Source organism: Neoarius graeffei, chromosome 15 (genome assembly GCF_027579695.1).
Source record: "Neoarius graeffei isolate fNeoGra1 chromosome 15, fNeoGra1.pri, whole genome shotgun sequence".
Taxonomy (NCBI): domain Eukaryota; kingdom Metazoa; phylum Chordata; class Actinopteri; order Siluriformes; family Ariidae; genus Neoarius; species Neoarius graeffei.
The window spans coordinates 35,804,801-35,826,556 of record NC_083583.1 but is presented as its reverse complement, the minus strand read 5'-3'; the positions used below and the strand labels follow the sequence as shown (position 1 = coordinate 35,826,556).

Genomic DNA, 21,756 nt, shown 5'->3' with positions numbered 1-21,756 from the left:
ACCCTCTGTCCTCCCCTGATCTCCCAAGGCATTGTGGGAGCAAAAACGGCGCATTCCAAAGGTTTAATCAGTCAATCAGTGCTGTTTCTGATCATCATCATCATCATAATAATATTAATAATACCACAGCCCTGTTGAATTCTCGAATCTGTTTGTTTAGGTGTTGATTAATGATCTACACCAGCAGCTCTGCCGATAGTAGTCTCTATAATAACACTTCACAAAGGGACCTGTACAGCAGACAGATTGATAAGTGTATAATCATTGATTTGGTGATGTTTTCTGTAATGAGGCATTTATTTAAAATGTATGGAAGGACTCTCTAGTGGCAGCACTGCATGTTTTTTTTTTGTCATATTAACTAAACGAGAGAGAGGAAGAAATGATGGCGAGGGAACGACTGTTTATAGCTGCTATAATGTAAACGAAAACATGAACTAACTTGTTTTATGGATGTTCCATCACATTAAAACCATATAAAAAAAGTATGTATGTGTATATATGCGGGCATGCATAGATAGATAGATAGATAGATAGATAGATAGATAGATAGATAGATAGATAGATAGATAGAGTGCTCAGAGTAAATGAGTACACCCCTTTGAAAAGTAACATTTTAAACAATATCTCAATGAACACAAACAATTTCCAAAATGTTGAAAAGACAAAGTTTAATATAACATCTGTTTAATTTATAACGTGAAAGTAAGGTTAATAATATAACTTAGATTACACATTTTTCAGTTTTACTCAAATTAGGGTGGTGCAAAAATGAGTACACCCCACAACAAAAACCACTACATCTAGTACTTTGTATGGCCTCCATGATTTTTAATGACAGCACCAAGGCATGGAATGAACAAGTTTTGCAACATCAATCTTTTTCCATTCTTCAGCAATGACCTCTTTTAGTGACTGGATGCTGGATGGAGAGTGATGCTCAACTTGTCTCTTCAGAATTCCCCAAAGAACATAATTTCTTTACACCACAAAGGTGAAGACTACAAGATGATCAGTCAGAATACTGTAGCAAAAGTGGCACAAAAATTTAAGAAAGCTGGAACTGCAACCATCTCACAGAGACGTCCAGGTCGTCCACGGAAGTTAACACCTCGACAGGAGCGCCTTCTGATGAGAAGGGTTGAAGAAAATCAGCTTGCAAGTTCACTGCAGTTATCTAAAGAAGTAGAAAGCCAAACTGGGGTAACTATTTCCCATGACACAATACGGCATACACTGAAGAGGAATGGCATGCATGGACGCCATCCACGAAAGAAGCCTCTCCTAAAGCCCAGGCACAAAAAAGCCCGTCTAGAGTTTGCCAGGGCTCATGTTGACAAAGATGAAGACTACTGGGACTCTATACTCTGGAGTGATGAGACCAAGATAAATGTTTTTGGAACTGATGGCTTCAAAACTGTATGGCATCGCAAAGGTGAGGAATACAAAGAAAAATGCCTGGTGCCTACAATGAAACATGGTGGTGGCAGTGTCCTTATGTGGGGCTGCATGAGTGCTGCTGGTGTCAGGGAGCTGCATTTCATTGATGGAATCATGAATTCACAGACGTATTGCTCTATACTGAAAGATGCTACCATCACTCCATGCCCTTGGTCGTCGTGCACTTTTCCAACATGACAGTGATTGTAAACACACATCTAAGGCCACTGTTGGATGTCTGAAGAAGAACAGGGTGAAAGTGATTCAGTGGCCAAGTATGTCTCCTGATCTGAAGCCAATCGAACACCTATGGGGAATTCTGAAGAGACAAGTTGAGCATCACTCTCCATCCAGCATCCAGTCACTAAAAGAGGTCATTGTTGAAGAATGGAAAAAGATTGATGTTGCAAAATGTCGCCAACTTGTTCATTCCATGCCTAGAAGACTTGGTGCTGTCATTAAAAATCATGGAGGCCATACAAAGTACTAGATGTAGTGGTTTTTGTTGTGGGGTGTACTCATTTTTGCACCACCCTAATTTGAGTAAAACTGAAAAATGTGTAATCTAAGTTATATTATTAACCTTACTTTCATGTTATAAGTTAAACAGATGTTATATTAAACTTTGTCTTTTCAACATTTTGGAAATTGTTTGTGTTCATTGAGATATTGAGAAACTTTACTCATTTACGCTGAGCACTGTAGACAGATAGATGACGTTCTTTAATAAATAAAAAATAGTCATCACTGCATATTACTGTGGTATAAGAGGAATAAGACAGATTCAGAATACATGTGCATCAATGAGAATGGGGATGAGAGTGTAGTGAAGATGCAAGGAGCAGACGTAAAGAAAGTTGGTGAATTCAAGTACCTGGGGTCAACTGTGCAGGAAAATGGGGGCTGCGATAGTGAGGTGAGAAAGCGAGTGCAGGCAGGGTGGAGCAATTGGAGAAGGATTTCAGGAGTCATTTGCGACAGGAAAGTCCCAGTGAAAGTGAAAGGTAAGATGTATAAGACAGTAGTGAGACCAGCTGTGATGTATGGATTGGAGACCGTACCCTTAACGAAGAGACAGGAGGCAAAGTTGGAGGTGGCGGAGTTGAGGATGTTAAGGTTTGTGATGGGAGGTTGGACAAGATAAGGAACGAGCACATCAGAGGGACAGCACATGTGGAGAGCTTGGGAATTAAGCTAAGAGAGATGAGACTGAGATGGTATGGGCACATCCTGAGAAGAGATGCAGAGCATGTTGGAAGGAGAATGTTGAGGATGGAGCTGCCAGGCACACGGAAACGAGGAAGGCCAAAGAGGAGATACATGGATGTGGTGAGAGAGGACATGAAAGTGGCAGGTGTGGTAGAGAAGGATGCGGAAGACAGGGAGAAATGGAGACAAAAGATCCGCTGTGGCAACCCCTAATCGGGAGCAGCCAAAAGAAGAAGAAGAAAGAAGATAAGAGGAATAAGACACCAAGATTTTTACAAAGCCATTGCTTTGTAATGTTAGTTGATGGGTACCCAGATTATTTGGCCACAGCTCTTGTAGTATCTGGATAATCAAATAGAATCACTTCTTTCTTGCTATTCTTTAAGTTTTTACACATCTGGAATTGAATATCCCAAAGGCAATTAAAGAGAATTTGCTGATCATTTGATCTTAAGAGGAGATACAGCTGTATGTTATTTTTTGATTAGTTGCATTTTTTTTTAACTCACTCTTCTCATTTGTACTTGAGAAAAATCTGGCAGGTGTGAACTACACACAGGTGACTTGTGTAATGTGAACAGGAAGCCAGGAAATTTGACTTAAGCAGGTGCATAAACCAACTCCAAATATGCATAACTTTCTGACAATAAATACCGATGTAACTGATTGACATGGACTGAAAATGCCTTAACTTCCTCAGGATTGTAAATGAAAATCTATAATTGCGTAATTTGTATATCCAGCTTTGCTGTGTCATAACTCTTGCTTTTTAAAGGTCTGTGACTTTCCCCCTTCAGCTCAAGCTGCATGGAGCCTGATGAAATATGTCAGCTTGGTTTGTTTAATAAGCAACTCCTGCTCCAACGATTATCCATCATATTCCCCAGACCCACTGGATGATGCTTTTCAACGGTTGCTTGTTCCTGAGTGATCATGGCTTTTGTCAGCCTGTGTGACTCAACATAAACATGAAAGACCCCTCTTTGGACATGCAGTTTTAAACCCAAGCAACAAATACACAGTTCATCAGTCTGAATTCATCAGCAGCTCACATCGCTGCTGAATTCTAAATCAGTCGTTTCCCTTTACTTTCTGTGCTGATCATTTCAGTGTCGACTCTCACAACCCCATTTTAAGCTCATGAAGTGCTTATTATCTGGCAGATGACCAGCATTTCTCTGTTCTGTACCTTTACTCCTGCTCATCTGGCATATTCCGTCAGTTCATTATTAAACCCCTGAGGTTAAAAAGCGTGTCGTCAATTTGTGCCAACATTACAGATTAAATTGAACCTTCAAGCTGAGTTGTGAGCTAATTAGATAATATTAGGTGTCCTAATAACTTCATAATTATCAATGGCACTAGTTGGCGAACATAACATGAGCCTGCTAGTAAACTAGCCTCCATTTGACACAGTACAAGAGTCCTGAATATGCAGTGTAATTTTCTTAGCAATTTATTTAATAGCAGCCAGCATCATCACTATAACATAAAATAGTTGAAAATTGGCTTAGAACGCAGAATCTTGGGCTAAAATGTTACTACATTATCCTCTAATCTCATACGTCACTGGTTCAAAGCTGATACATATATAGCCCTGCCCCAAATCAATTATATACAGAAGTATTGAGTTTTAATCAAAATCAGTATCCAAGAGGAGTTTCTCATCTCATCTCATCTCATTATCTCTAGCCGCTTTATCCTTCTACAGGGTCGCAGGCGAGCTGGAGCCTATCCCAGCTGACTAAGGGCGAGAGGCGGGGTACACCCTGGACAAGTCGCCAGATCATCACAGGGCTGACACATAGACACAGACAACCATTCACACTCACATTCACACCTACAGTCAATTTAGAGTCACCAGTTAACCTAACCTGCATGTCTTTGGACTGTGGGGGAAACCGGAGCACCCGGAGGAAACCCATGCGGACACGGGGAGAACATGCAAACTCCGCACAGAAAGGCCCTTGCCGGCCACGGGGCTCGAACCTGGACCTTCTTGCTATGAGGTGACAGCGCTAACCACTACACCACCGTGCCGCCCCAAGAGGAGTTTGACGAATGAAAATTGTGTTTTGTAGTTTGAATTTTAAACAAGATTAAATCAAATACAATTTAATAAAATTGAATTAATTTGGTTTGTAAAGGAGACTGTGGTTTTTTTCTGTTGCAGCTCAAAATTATGGAACAACATAAAGTGGCTAGAGATAATGAGATGAGATGAGACATACCCCCCCTTTTTTTTTAAATAAAGGCATTTTCCCAAAGGCATTTTAAAGGTGATATATCATATCCCTCTTCCACAAGCTGACACAGTTCCCTGAGGTCTTAATGAAATATCTGGGAAATGCTTTGGTCAAAATGTCAGAAGGACAAAGCACCACATTAACATTCTCACCCTGTCTAAACAGCCCTGTTCAAAATCGCTGATTCGAGTGCCTCGTCCTTGAAATGCTAATGAGCCACTGCTCACCCCACAACCCTCTTCTGCTAGCCAATCACATAGTACTTTCCTCATGAATATTCATTCACAAAGGCAGTTCTCAAGCTATAAGTGGAGATACTCAGATGAGGGGGCCGGATAATTCTAATAAGTTCCCCTTGTGACACAGGAAAGGGAGCCAAATCTGAACGGTTTGTTGAAGCACACGTTTCTGAAATAGGCAGCCCAAAGAACCTGACTGGGTCATCTTGTTTCAGAGTTTGTGGGTTGGTAGGCACTCCAGATATCTAAGTGTATGTGCACAAGCACTGAACAAGTTTTTCCATAATATGTTCCCTTTAAAATCCAGTTTAAAATCTTAAAACATGTATTTGAATCTTTTAAGGTCTGTTGTAATGAGTCTTCTGATTTGTCCTGTGGTTCTACGCTTTAAAATGAATTTATTACCTTTTATTTTTATTTTTTCATTGCTGTTTGAAATGACTTGATTTTATTGCACAGCATTCTGGCTGACACTTGTGTTTTAATGTACAATATAAACAGTGGTAACCACAAGTTGGCCTAGTGGTCAGTGTGTCCACCTCTCGATCGGGAGATTGTGAGTTCTACTCGTGGTTGGGTCATACCAAAGACCATCATAAAAATGGTACCTACTGCCGTCTGGCAAGGCACGCTGCAATACAGATGTGAGCAGGGAGTCAAACTCTCGCAGTTACCAGAAGACCAGTCTCCCATTGTATCCCTAGCTATGTAATAGGCGAGAGGCCGAGGGCTACAGAAACGGAGGTCGGCACCACCCTATGCGCCATATGGTGCAGGAAGGACTTTCGATAAACAGTGGTGACTTGATTGACTTGGTGGTTCGAGTGTCAATCACCTCATGCCACGCAATCTCCCAAAAATTACTAACAAAAATTACCCCAAAATTTTATGTCAATTTACGGTCATTCCAACTGAGCATATCTGAAAGTAAAAGTATTTGAAAGCATGCTTCATGCTAGATGAAATGAGCACAGGGTACTTTCCCCTGATATTTCAAAACAATGTGGCCTTTAAAAAAAGAACATATGGACCGTAAAGACATTTATTTCCCCTTTCCTCTCGACAATGAGGTGTGAAACACGCCATACTGCAGAAGTTTCTTCAGACTGGGGAAGTAAGAGTAACAAAATTAACTCGCACTTTTTCGAAATGACAACCAATGTTTGCGTTCTCTTTCTTTTAATAGATTAAACACTTCTTATTGCAGCAGTTTCATGCTGTAGAAATCTCATCTCATCTCATTATCTCTAGCCGCTTTATCCTGTTCTACAGGGTCGCAGGCAAGCTGGAGCCTATCCCAGCTGACTACGGGCGAAAGGCGGGGTACACCCTGGACAAGTCACCAGGTCATCACAGGGCTGACACATAGACACAGACAACCATTCACACTCCCATTCACACCTACGGTCAATTTAGAGTCACCAGTTAACCTAACCTGCATGTCTTTGGACTGTGGGGGAAACCGGAGCACCCGGAGGAAACCCACACGGACACGGGGAGAACATGCAAACTCCACACAGAAAGGCCCTCGCCGGCCACGGGGCTCGAACCCGGACCTTCTTGCTGTGAAGCGACAGCGCTAACCACTACACCACCGTGCCGCCCCTGCTGTAGAAATGTTATTTAAATTTAAAAAGTAAACATGATTCATGCTGTTTTATTATTTCAGCTTTAAAGCAGATGTTTAGCCATGTGAATGTGTTTCTGCACTAACCAACTTATTTTAATTTCATTGTTAGGGGCCCCGAAAGTGAAAGTGCAGGAGCATGATGGGAGTCCATGGCAGCCCACAGAACCATTTGCACAACTTTCGTGAAATTTGGCACACTGAATTACCGTGGTCCAAAAAGGTTTTGCACTAGTTTTTGCCAACACCACCAACAGGCCTATAATGGACACATATTTCAGTTCAAAACTCTAAAATGGTTTGCTGTCCAACTGCCATTTTATACATATTCCTTATGAAGGGCAGCTATACTTGAATGACTATCATCTTGAATTATAACGAAACATGTTTTTAAGTACTCCTTTTGATTATTGATTAATCACGCCACACTTAGGATGCATGCACACATTTCACTCCCAAAATAAAAATGTCCATCATGAACCCAAACAAAATGGATCAAGTCTTACAATAGTAACTTAGTACATCAAATCATGTCATTATTGGACCCCACTGTTAACAGCTGTTGACGTTTCTTATTTATTACTCAGAAAGCTGCTCTAATCTTCAAAGATTTACAGAAACCTGTTGAAATTTGCCTTAACACAAGCACCATTTTTTGTGTTTATGGCTGTTTTCTCTCTGGTGATCTTTTGACTGATTAATTAGCACAAAGCTGAACATACAGCTACTGTATTTAGTATTTTTGCTAAATACAAAGCAAAAAGCAGAGCCAGGGCATGCTACATGAAGGCACACAAACAATATGTAGAAAAAAAATTTCAGTGTTTTTAGATTTTAGCATGTACACAACCTAAGTTCAAATGTTATGTCAATATTTATGCAGGGAAATTTGCACATATTCTGAGTTTTATGCAGCTTTATGCAGTGGCATTTTCAGGTGATTAAGTCATTTTTCTGGGCACCCCTTTCAGAATATCCAAATTATATGCGTGTAGTTCACACCTCCGGGGTTGCCATATTCTTTTTAGTAGAAGTGTCTGAAATGGGGTTCTTCAGGAACATCTAGACCACTGCCTTTAAGCACAAACACTCGCCTTTAAATCCTACAAAATTCAGTTGTAGAAAATGAGGACTGAAGAAGTAAATAGCATTTTTTTTTGTCAACTGCAATACGACGTAACATAAAAGCAAGAGACGATCTTAAAATGAAAAATTATTAGTATATTGATCTATGAATGATAGGATGGCAATCATTGAAATAAATCTAGTGTAGTATATTGCTGATATACATATTTCTGTACGAATTGTCCTTTTATCACAATCATGACACGTTGTATTTTAATTTATATTTATATTTTATATTTCAAGGTATATTTAACAAACTGGCTTCCATCCTCATTATATTTGCTCAAACTTTGCCCCATATTTGTAATTGTCATGAGAGTTTTTAATACAGTTTAAGTCTATAGTTACATCAGAGTTCTGAATACAGATGTGTGCATTTTCTGTATTAAATATTCACTGTGCAGGCAAAAGTAAACTTTTAAATGCATCTTATCTAACAGAATAGTACAACCCCGATTCCAAAAAAGTTGGGACAAAGTACAAATTGTAAATAAAAACGGAATGCAATGATGTGGAAGTTTCAAAATTCCATATTTTATTCAGAATAGAACATAGATGACATATCAAATGTTTAAACTGAGAAAATGTATCATTTAAAGAGAAAAATGAGGTGATTTTAAATTTCATGACAACAACACATCTCAAAAAACTTGGGACAAGGCCATGTTTACCACTGTGAGACATCCCCTTTTCTCTTTACAACAGTCTGTAAACGTCTGGGGACTGAGGAGACAAGTTGCTCAAGTTTAGGGATAGGAATGTTAACCCATTCTTGTCTAATGTAGGATTCTAGTTGCTCAACTGTCTTAGGTCTTTTTTGTCGTATCTTCCGTTTTATGATGCGCCAAATGTTTTCTATGGGTGAAAGATCTGGACTGCAGGCTGGCCAGTTCAGTACCCGGACCCTTCTTCTACGCAGCCATGATGCTGTAATTGATGCAGTATGTGGTTTGGCATTGTCATGTTGGAAAATGCAAGGTCTTCCCTGAAAGAGACGTCGTCTGGATGGGAGCATATGTTGCTCTAGAACCTGGATATACCTTTCAGCATTGATGGTGTCTTTCCAGATGTGTAAGCTGCCCATGCCACACGCACTAATGCAACCCCATACCATCAGAGATGCAGGCTTCTGAACTGAGCGCCGATAACAACTTGGGTCGTCCTTCTCCTCTTTAGTCTGAATGACACGGCGTCCCTGATTTCCATAAAGGACTTCAAATTTTGATTCGTCTGACCACAGAACAGTTTTCCACTTTGCCACAGTCCATTTTAAATGAGCCTTGGCCCAGAGAAGACGTCTGCGCTTCTGGATCATGTTTAGATACGGCTTCTTCTTTGAACTATAGAGTTTTAGCTGACAATGGCGGATGGCACGGTGAATTGTGTTCACAGATAATGTTCTCTGGAAATATTCCTGAGCCCAGTTTGTGATTTCCAATACAGAAGCATGCCTGTATGTGATGCAGTGCCGTCTAAGGGCTCGAAGATCACGGGCACCCAGTATTGTTTTCCGGCCTTGACCCTTACGCACAGAGATTCTTCCAGATTCTCTGAATCTTTTGATGATATTATGCACTGTAGATGATGATATGTTCAAACTCTTTACAATTTTACACTGTCGAACTCCTTTCTGATATTGCTCCACTATTTGTCGGCGCAGAATTAGGGGGATTGGTGATCCTCTTCCCATCTTTACTTCTGAGAGCCGCTGCCACTCCAAGATGCTCTTTTTATACCCAGTCATGTTAATGACCTATTGCCAATTGACCTAATGAGTTGCAATTTGGTCCTCCAGCTGTTCCTTTTTTGTACCTTCAACTTTTCCAGCCTCTTATTGCCCCTGTCCCAACTTTTTTGAGATGTGTTGCTGTCATGAAATTTCAAATGAGCCAATATTTGGCATGAAATTTCAAAATGTCTCACTTTCGACATTTGATATGTTGTCTATGTTCTATTGTGAATACAATATCAGTTTTTGAGATTTGTAAATTATTGCATTCCGTTTTTATTTACAATTTGTACTTTGTCCCAACTTTTTTGGAATCGGGGTTGTAAGAAATACTACAGAAGGAGCACTATGCAAAAAATACTAGCTGAAATAAATGTACGTAAAATGAAGTCACATGATGCTAGTAACGGGCGGCACGGTGGTGTAGTGGTTAGCACTGTCGCCTCACAGCAAGAAGGTCCTGGGTTCGAGCCCAGTGGCGGATGAGGGCCTTTCTGTGTGGAGTTTGCATGTTCTCCCCGTGTCCGCGTGGGTTTCCTCCGGGTGCTCCGGTTTCCCCCACAATCCAAAGGCATGCAGGTTAGGTTAACTGGTGACTCTAAATTGACCGTAGGTGTGAATGTGAGTGTGAATGATTGTCTGTGTCTATGTGCCAGCCCTGTGATGGCCTGGCGACTTCTCCAGGGTGTACCCCGCCTCTCGCCCATAGTCAGCTGGGATAAGCATGATCCCTGTGCCCGCAACCCTGTAGGACAGGATAAGCAGCTACAGATGATGGATGGATGGATGGATGGATGGATGATGCTAGTGACAATGATCAATGGCGGCTGGTGTTTAATTTTGTTTGGGGGGAGTGAATAATATATATCACTAATATATAATTTAAAAGCTTATATATAACTTTTGGCATTTTAATCACAACTGCGTTTCATCTGAATAAGAAACACAGTACACAGATAAGTTGCAACCATTTTGTTCAAACCAAAAAACACCAAAATTACAGTTTGGTCATCTGCCCTTTTGTGTAATTTGTACTTTGATTAGACAATGTGTGCTCAGTCTATCAACTTCCAGTTACTCCTCCAAACATAATTTATAAAAAAAAAAATGACAGAGTAAATAATCCACGTTGTTCACGTTCAATACACCTGCTACTGAGTCTGTAAAATGCCTACTAGTGATGTATTAGAGACACGTCACCAAAATGGGCGAGACTATATCAGCTCATTGGAGCTAAAACTACAGGATCTTGCAAAAGTATTCATCCCTTTTGGTGTTTGTCCTGTTTTGTCGCATTACAAGCTGGAATTAAAAGGGATTTTGGGGGGGTTAGCACCATTTGATTTACACAACATGCCTACCACTTTAAAGGTGCATATTGTTTTTTATTGTGACACAAACAATAATTAAAATGAAAAAACAGAAATCTGGAGTGTGCATAGGTATTCACCCCCCAAAGTCAATACTTTGTAGAGCCACCTTTTGCTGCAATTACAGCTGCAAGTCTCTTGGGGTATGTCTCTATTAGCTTAGCATATCTAGCCACTGGGATTTTTGCCCATTCCTCAAGGCAAAACTGCTCCAACTCCTTCAAGTTAGTTGGGTTGCGCTGGTGTCCAGCAATCTTCAAGTTATGCCACAGATTCTCAATTGGATTGAGGTCTGGGCTTTGACTAGGCCATTCCAAGACATTTAAATGTTTCCCTTTAAACTACTCCAATGTAACTTTAGCAGTATGTTTAGGGTCATTGTCCTGCTGGAGCATGAACCTTCGTCCCAGTCTCAAACCTCTGTCCGACTCCAACAGGTTGTCCTCCAGAATTGCCCTGTATTTAGTGTCATCTATCTTTCCTTCAGTCGTGACCAGCTTTCCTGTCCCTACGGATGAAAAAACATCCCCACAATATGATGCTGCCACCACCATGCTTCACTGTAGGAATGGTGTTCTCAGGGTGATGGGAAGTGTTGGATTTGCACCACACATGATGCTTCCCATGATGGCCAAAAAGTTCAATTTTAGTCTCATCTGACCAGAGAATCTTCCATGTGTTTGGGGAGTTTGCCGTATGCTGTTGGGCAAACTCCAAGCATGTTTTCTTTTTTTTCGTTAAGCAATTGCTTTTTTCAGGCCACTCTTCCATCAAGCCCCACTCTGTGGAGTGTACGGCTTAAAGTGGTCCTACGGACAGATACTCCCATCTCCGCTGTAGATCTTTGCAGCTGTTATCGTTGGTGTCTTTGTTTCATCTCTGATTAATGCCCTCCTTGCCCGGTCTGTGAGTTTTGGTGCACAGCCTTCTCTTGTCAGGTGTGTAGTGGTTCCATATTCTTTCCGTTTTGCTATAATGGATTTAATGGTGCTCCCTGGGATATTCAAAGTTTGGGAAATTTTTTATAACCCAACCCTGATCTATACCTCTTCACATCTTTGTCTCTGACCTGTTTGGAGTGCTCCTTGGTTTTCATGTTGCTTGCTTAGTAGTGTTACAGAGTCAGGGTCCTTCCAGAACAGGGTAATTTATACAGACATCATGTGACAGATCATGTGACACTTTGATTGCACACAGGTGGATCTTAATCAACTAATTACGTGACTTATGAAGTGAATTGGTTGGACCAGCTCTTATTTAGGGGTTTCATATGAAAGGGAGTGAATACTTATGCACACTCCAGATTTCTGTTTTTTCATCTTAATTATTGTTTGTGTCACAATAAAACAACAATGTGCACCTTTAAAGTGGTAGGCATGTTGTGTAAATCAAATGGTGCTAACCCCCCAAAAATCCATTTTAATTCCAGCTTGTAATGCGACAAAACAGGACAAACACCAAGGGGGATGAATACTTTTCAAGGCAATGTAGGTGGGCGTGTCAAATTGTGTAGTTACATGATATGACTGTCGCTGATTGGCTGCATAAACCTACAACAGTGGGTTCATTACAGTCAACTCACAGCTTCACTTCATATTATTCTGTGTGGGGTTTTTTTGTATGACTGTTAGTAGTGCTGTTACACTTGGTTTCAATAGAATCACAAATAATTGTATTTAAAACGTGTTAACTGCAGATAAGATGAGGTGAATGCAAAAAATTAAACCTTATATGGATTTTTATTTATTTATTTTTTACCTTTGAAAGATGGGGGCTTGGCCCTGCTAGCTCTCTGATAGCTCAAGCTGTAATAAGGCCTTCATTTTGCATGAAGATAAACTGGTAGTTATAGAAGAAGCTTCCTTTACTTGCTAGCTACTTTACTCTTTCTAGCTCCGTTGCAAAACTCAAAAAGCAAACCACAGACACCAAATTTCCTGGCTAATTGTCTAAATTTGTGGTGATAGACATATATCCAACTATCTCTTTAATAAAAAAATGGATTATAGTAATATTATTACTAGGACTGTGATACCTCATTATAGTCGGATAGATAATTTCTAATCCATTCTAACAAGGTATTAGAGGTTAAGCCCGAGGGATTTTTCCCACACACTGGGACTCTTGCCTTGTGCAGACACTACATGCAGCTTTGCATGATGGGAAACGCAAAAACACAGCCACAAATGGAAAGTAAACAAGTTGCTTTTGGTGACAGTAGCTGTGGTTAATGCCGTGTGTGTGTGTGTATGTGTTTGGTGCATGCAAGGGCTGTGTGCACATGCAGCCACGTGCGAGTGTGTGTGCATGTGTGTGGTGGCTGTGTTTAGTACTCACTGACACACTGCAGACCATGCTTCCTCTGCAGGGTCTTGCTGCACAGTGAGCATGTGGCTCGGCTCGAGAAAGAGCCACGCACAAGCTGGTGGCCATTACAGCTGCTGATAACTGCATAAGTGCTCTCCTTCAGCTCCCTTTCCCTCTCTTTTTCCTTCCCTTTCTCCTTTTCCCTCTCTCTTTCTCTCTCTTTCTGCTGCTCTTTTTCACGGTTCTTACCCTGGAACACAAACATGACAAAAAAACAACATCATGTTATAATCTATACGTTCATTTTACGCGCAACATAAAAATGTGAGTTATTATGTATCGGAATGTGCATGCACGTGCAGTGGTATAATACTAATTATCATCCATCTATCCATCCATCCATCCATCCATCCATCCATCCATGCATACCACTAATTCATCATACTGTCAACCTTTTATATTTAACCAATCATCCATCCTGTACTTTATTTTGTCATTAAACCATCCCCATCCATCCTTTCATCTATTCATCCATCCATCTATCCATCATACATCTATCCTTGTCCTTCCATCTGCTTATCCATTGTGTCATTAATTCAAATCAGCCATCCAACCAATAAAAGTCACTCATTTTATCATCCATCCATACATCCATAGATAACCCATCAGTCCTACCACTAATTCATCATACATCTGACCTCTTCATATCATCCATCCATCCATCCATTTATCCCCATAGTCATCCTTCCAATCATCCCCTCAATTCATTCACCAATTTATCCACTCAATTGCTCATTCTAACATCCAACTGTAGCAACATAGCAACAAGTATACATTCATCCCTTTATCCACTCATCCATCACCCATTCATCCACCCAGTATAATTGATAGATCCTGTCATCCATACAATACCCATCCTAATATTCATCCATCTGATTATTTATCCATCTTCCATTTATCCTACCCATTTACTTATCTTCCATTTACCCTACCTTATGCACTTACTCCTTACTCCTGTCATACATGTACATCATACATCTGACCTCTTCATATCATCCATCCATCCATCCATCCATCCATCCATCCATCCATTTATCCCCATAGTCATCCTTCCAATCATCCCCTCAATTCATTCACCAATCTATCCACTCAATCGCTCATTCTAACATCCAACTGTAGCAACAAGTATACATTCATTTTATCATCCATCCATACATCCATAGATATTACTCAATATTTCATGCATATCACTGAAGTACTGTACAATCCTGACTCCAAAAAAGTTGGGACACTGTTTATATATAAATATAAACAGAATCCAATGAATTGCCAATCCTTTCGACCTATATTCAGTTGAATACAATACAAAGACAAGCTATATTATGTTCAAACTGATAAACTTTACTGCTTTTTGTAAATATACACTCCTTCTGAATTTGATGCCTGCAACATGTTCCAAAAAAGTTGAGACAGGAGCAGCAAAAGACTGGGAAAGTTGTGGAACCGTCAAAAAAAAAAAACCTGTTTGGAACATTTTACAGGTAAACAGATTAATTGGTAATTGGAAAGGCTCAGTTGTTCATAAGCAAGGATGAGGTGAGGTTCACCACTTTGTGTAAAAATTGCATGGGCAAATAGTCCAACAGTTTAAGACCAATGTTTCTCAATGTACAATTGCAAAGAATTTAGGGATTTCACCATCGACAATATCATCAAAAGATTCAGAGACTCCAGAGAAATCTCTGCACGTAGAGGGCAAGGCCAAAAACCAACATTGAACACCTGTAACCTTTGATCCCTCAGGCAGCATTGAATTAAAATACAACAGGATTATATAAAGGACATTACTATATGGGCTCAGGAATGGAAAACCATTGTCAGTAAACACAGTTCATCACTGCATCTGTTGTACCATGCAAAGCAAAAGCCATATATCAACAACATATAGAAACACTGCTGAATTCTCTGGGCCCGAGCTCATCCGAGATGGACTGACACAAAGTGGAAAAGTGTGTTGTGGTCTGACGAGTCCACATTTCAAATTGTTTTTGGTAATCATGGACGTTGTGGGGCGGCACGGTGGTGTAGTGGTTAGCGCTGTCGCCTCACAGCAAGATGGTCCTGGGTTCGAGCCCTGTGGCCAATGAGGGCCTTTCTGTGTGGAGTTTGCATGTTCTCCCTGTGTCCGTGTGGGTTTCCTCCGGGTGCTCCGGTTTACCCCACAGTCCAAAGACATGCAGGTTAGGTTAACTGGTGACTCTAAATTGACCGTAGGTGTGAATGGGAGTGTGAATGGTTGTCTGTGTCTATGTGTCAGCCCTGTGATGACCTGGCGACTTGTCCAGGGTGTACCCCGCCTTTCGCCCATAGTCAGCTGGGATAGGCTCCAGCTTGCCTGTGACCCTGTAGAACAGGATAAAGCGGCTAGAGATAATGAGATGAGATGAGATGGATGTTGTGTCCTCTGTGCTAAAGGGGAAAAGGACCATCCAGATTGTTATCAGCGCAAAGTTCAATACCAGCATCTGTGAAGGTATGGGGGTGTGTTAGTACCCATGGCATGGGTAACTTGCACATCTGTGAAGGCTCTATTAATGCTGAAAGATACATACAGGTTTTGGAGCAACATACGCTGCCATCCAGATGATGTCTTTCTCAGGGATGTCATAACAGCAAGCCAATGCCAAACCACATTCTGCATGTGTTACAATAGTGTGGCTTTGTAGTATAAGAGTGCAGGTGCTAAATTGGTCTGCCTGCCTCTCACTGAAGAAGAAGAAAAATAAACCTTTATTTATCACAACTACACTCAAGCACAGACTTAAGCACACAGTGAAATTTAACCTCTGCATTTAACCCATTTGAAGCAGTGAACACACATATGCACACACAAGTGAACAATAAGCACACACACACACATACCCAGAGCAGTGGACAGTTATGCTACAGCGCCCGGGGAGCAGTTTGGAATTAGGTGCCTTGTTCAAGGGCATTTCAGCCCCACCTTCAGGCCAAGGCTGCCCCATGTTAACCTCACCGCAAGTCTTTGGATTGTGGGGGAAACCGGAGCACCCAGAGGAAATCCACACAGACACAGGGAGAACATGCAAACTCCATACAGAAAGGCCCCCATCAAACTCAGAACCTTCTTGCTGTGAGATGACAGTGCTAACCACTACACAACCGTGTCACCCATGTGGCGCATTACGAAGCACAAAATATCAGAGACCCTGGACTGCTGAGCAACTGAAGTCATATATCAAGCAAGAATGGGAAAAAATTTCATGTTCAAAACCTCAACAATTAGTGTGTTCAGTTCCCAAAAGCTTATTGAGTGTTGTTAAAAGAAATGGTGATGTAGCACAGTGGTAAACTTTTTTGGAACATGTTGCAGGCATCAAATTCAGAATGGGTGTAGATTTACCAAAAAATAATAAAGTTGACTAGTTTGAACTTTAAATATCTTGTCTTTGTATTGTATTCAATGCTTGAAAGTTTGTGAACCCTTTAGAATTTTCTAAATTTCTGCATAAATGTGACCTAAAACATCATCAGATTTTCACACAAATCCTAAAAGTAGATAAAGGGAACCCAGTTAAGCAAATGAGACAAAAATATTATACTTGGTCATTTATTTATTGAGGAAAATGAGCCAATATTACATATCTGTGAGTGGCAAAAGTATGTGAACCTTTGCTTTCAGTATCTGGTGTGACCCCCTTGTGCAGCAATAACTGCAACTAAATGTTTCCGGTAACTGTTGATCAGTCCTGCACACTGGCTTGGAGGAATTTTAGCCCATTCCTCTGTACAGAACAGCTTCAACTCTGGGATGTTGGTGGGTTTCCTCACATGAACTGCTCGCTTCAGGTCCTTCCACAACATTTCGATTGGATTAAGGTCAGGACTTTGACTTGGCCATTCCAAAACATGAACTTTATTCTTCTTTAACCATTTTTTGGTAGAACGACTTGTGTGCTTAGGGTCGTTGTCTTGCTGCATGACCCACCTTCTCTTGAGATTCAGTTCATGGACAGATGTCCTGACATTTTCCTTTAGAATTTGCTGGTATAATTCAGAATTCATTGTTCCACCAATGATGGCAAGCCGTCCTGGCCCAGATGCAGCAAAACAGGCCCAAACCATGATACTACCACCACCATGTTTCACAGATGGGATAAGGTTCTTATGCTGGAATGCAGTGTTTTCCTTTTTCCAAACATAACACTTCTCATTTAAACCAAAAAGTTCTATTTTGGTCTCATCTGGCCACAAAACATTTTTTCCAATAGCCTTCTGGCTTGTCCATGTGATCTTTAGCAAACTGCAGATGAGCAGCATTGTTCTTTTTGAAAAGCAGTGGCTTTCTCCTTGCAACCCTGCCATGCACACCATTGTTGTTCAGTGTTCTCCTGATGGTGGACTCATGAACATTAACATTAGCCAATGTGAGAGAGGCCTTCAGTTGCTTAGAAGTTACCCTGGGGTCCTTTGTGACCTCGCCGACTATTACACGCCTTGCTCTTGGAGTGATCTTTGTTTCTTCGACCACTCCTGGGGAGGGTAACAATGGTCTTGAATTTCCTCCATTTGTACACAATCTGTCTGACTGTGGATGGGTGGAGTCTAAACTCTTTCGAGATGGTTTTGTAACCTTTTCCAGCCTGATGAGCAACAACGCTTTTTCTGAGGTCCTCAGAAATCTCCTTTGCTCGTGCCATGATACACTTCCACAAACGTGTGTTGTGAAGATCAGACTTTGATAGATCCCTGTTCTTTTAATAAAACAGGGTGCCCACTCACAATCCCATTGATTGAAAACACCTGATTCTAATTTCATCTTCAAATTAACTGCTAATCCTAGAGGTTCACATACTTTTGCCACTCACAGATATGTAATATTGGATCATTGTCCTCAATAAATAAATGACCAAGTGTAATATTCTTGTCTCATTTGTTTAACTGGGTTCTCTTTATCCACTTTTAGGACTTGTGTGAAAATCTGATGATGTTTTAGGTCATATTTATACAGAAATATAGAAAATTCTAAAGGGTTCACAAACTTGCAAGCACCACTGTAGGTCAAAAAGGATTTGCAAACCATTGCGTTCTGTTTTTATTTACGTTTTGCACAACATGCCAGCTGTTTTAAAATCAGGGCTGTGTACGTTAATATGTCGTGTAAGCAAGTAATTAAGCAAGACGACCACTCCATTATAAGATAAACCTTTTTTTAATGTGGGTAAAAAAGGAAGTTACAGCACATATTGCAGCAATGTGTCCTGTAAACCATTGCATGGTGCTCAGACACAGAGGAAGTGTGTTATCCTGCAGAATAACAAATCACCATGAGTGTACGTATGTGTCCTCACCTTATCTTTGTTGAAGGATCCGGTCATTCGGTTCCTCAACGAGCTCAGAGTGCGCTTCACCTTTGTGCCCTTCTCTGCCCTCTCCACTCTCTCCTCTTCCTCATTCCTAACGTTTCCAGAGAACAGGATAAGTGGCAGATTTTAGAGTATGTGGGAGGAAATTTGAAAAACTCTTTCTACCGTATATGCAGTCTACAATTTTATTGACAGAAAACAGTGGCTTCCAAATCAAATGGAAAAGGAGGTGAAAATATGTCTGGCATTTATTGTATATTGCAAAATATTAAAATTTTAAAGATCTGTTGCAGATGATTAGCCTCCTTCACTGGGACTTCAGCACAGAGGCCATGCCTCCTTCACTGCTACTGAAGATCAGAGCTCATGCCTCCTTCATGGTAACCAAAGCACAAAAGCCATGCCTCCTTTACTATTATTGAAGCACAAAGGCCACTCCTCCTTCCTGCTTTTTAGTTTTTTAAAGAGCATATAGAAGAAAAAAAATGACTGGACTTACTCGATGGAGAGAAATTCATACCAGGTGACATTTTCTTTCCTGTCAGCAGTTGAGGGTCTGCGATTGGCCCTATGGACAATGCACACACACACACACACACACACACACACACACAAACTCTCTCTTTTACTGTATCACACAAATGAGAGGGAAAACCACAGAGACACCACGGCCAGGAAGTCAATATCAGAAACACTCGTAGTGCTCATGCAGGATTACTGGATTTATTTTTTGCTCAAAATGAGTGCGATGATGAAAAGCAGCAAAGTGAATGAGCATCACACTTTCATATTAGCATGACCAAAGGAACAACTGGGCCAAAAATTAAATGCACAGAATGTCCTGAGGCATGTTTGGTGATTGACGTTTGCTGTTTTAGTGTTGCTACCAAGCTAATATTACTAACAAATAATGGGAGCTTATAGCCACCAGTTTAGCATGGTGCACTTAACGTACATCTAAATAATCTCACAGTTGGCTTTGTGGAGATGTTCAATGTCTCAAACAGACTTCTTGACGTGCTTTCCGACATAATATTATCTGTAAACATGGACACAGAGATAAACACATATGTAGGATAAAATCACCTTCTTCCTCAGCACACGGTTTGGTGTCAGATTCAGTTAGGGAACAGAGCCTAATGATTAGAAATGATTTCACTGATTTGATCTGAAACTGTTTAGGTACAAACAGTGTGAGGCAAGGAAGTGATGCACCATGCTAAACTGGAAGCTATAAGCCTCCATTAATTGTTAGCTAAATTATACTTGTAACAACAGACATGACCCATGTCTCTGCTAGCGTGCATTTTATTTTTGGGCGAATGTTTCCTTTAATGCTAACCAGACTTGGTGCATTGTGACCACTGGGCTTTGCATGCTGCCGAGTGGCTGTTTTAAGCTAGAGGACAGTCACGTGTGTGTGTGTGTGTGTGTACCAGATATAGCAGGTTCCTGTCACTTTGTTTACTTACCAATGATACAGCTTAAGCTCATGCAGTACTTTTTGTACCATCAGCCTAAGATGAACAAGACACAGAGACTAAGTGTGTGTGTGTGTGTGTGTGTAGTGGGTGGAGGAGGAATAACTGCTGGTGTTCGAAAAGAAAATATACAACCTCACTGTGCTTTGTCTCTTTTTGCTCTCTCTGTGTGTGACTTTTTGTTCAACGTACCAAATATATAATGACAGAAAAGAAAAAACATCCATCCATTATCTGTAGCCGCTTATCCTGCCTTACAGGGTCGCAGGCAAACTGGAGCCTATCCCAGCTGACTACGGGCGAAAGGCGGGGTACACCCTGGACAAGTCGCCAGGTCATCACAGGGCTGACACATAGACACAGACAACCATTCACACTCACATTCACATCTACGGTCAATTTAGAGTCACCAGTTAACCTAACCTGCATGTCTTTGGACTGTGGGGGAAACCGGAGCACCCGGAGGAAACCCACGCGGACACGGGGAGAACATGCAAACTCCACACAGAAAGGCCCTCACCGGTCGCTGGGCTCGAACCCAAGACCTTCTTGCTGTGAGGCAACAGTGCTAACCACTACACCACCCAAGAAAAAATATATATATATTAATTACTTTTGTGGAACTCATAAAATGAACAGAATTATCAGACTGATTTCTCTGGAAAGGACACATACAATGCTCCTAAAGGATACATCTTAAAATGCATTTTCGTTCATTAAGTCTGTCTATTTTTGGTGTATAGATAACAGCAAAGAAACCTGTGATTTATTTAGAATTGATTCTGAATCAGTTTGGCTGATTCACTGAGCAGAGTTGTTAAGAAAGAATGATTCATTCATGAATTACATATATAATTCTATATATTCAGTGATTTTTTCTTTATTTTTATTAATTAAAATACACTTAATATCTTAAACCAATGATGGATGTCATTTTTCTTTACTGAGTTGCGCGGTAGGCAGCACGGTGGTGTAGTGGTTAGCACTGTCGCCTCACAGCAAGAAGGTCCTGGGTTCAAGCCCAGTGGCTGACGGGGGCCTTTTTGTATGGAGTCTGTGTGGGTTTCCTCCGGGTGCTCCGGTTTCCTCCACAGGCCAAAGACATGCAGGTTAGGTTAACTGGTGGCTCTAAATTGACCATGAGTGTGAATGGTTGTTTGTCTCTATGTGGTGACTTGTCCAGGGTGTACCCCGCCTCTCGCCCATAGTCAGCTGGGATAGGCTCCAGCTTGCCTGCAACCCTGTACAGGATAAGTGGCTACAGATAATGGATGGATAGTTGTGCGGTTCTCAACATAATATGGATTACTACAGTTGTGGAATAGGGCTATTTACTGTATTTTTATTATTTACTGTTTGATCTCAAACGCATTAAGAAAGCAAGAAATTGCACCAATTAACTTTTGATGAGGCACGCCTGTTAATTGAAAAGCATTCCAGGTGACTCCCTGCCAATAATGTACAAAGCGTCATCAAGGTAAACAGTGGCTACGTTGAAGAATCTAAAATATCATACTTTTTTTTTTACACTTTTCTGTTTACCGCATAATTCCATATATGTTCCAGAAGTTATTTCATAGTTTTGATGTCTTCAGT

At 40.8% G+C, this 21,756-nt stretch overlaps 1 protein-coding gene across 1 annotated transcript in view; it reads right to left on the bottom strand.

The window, feature by feature from the left end:
- The window catches only part of arhgef18b (rho/rac guanine nucleotide exchange factor (GEF) 18b), a 119,071-nt gene that overhangs the window by 76,746 nt on the left and 20,569 nt on the right, over positions 1-21,756 (bottom strand). The window contains 3 exon segments of the mRNA XM_060941200.1: positions 13,323-13,542; positions 18,665-18,770; positions 19,179-19,247. Of these exon segments, the coding sequence (XP_060797183.1) occupies positions 13,323-13,542; positions 18,665-18,770; positions 19,179-19,247 (395 nt within the window).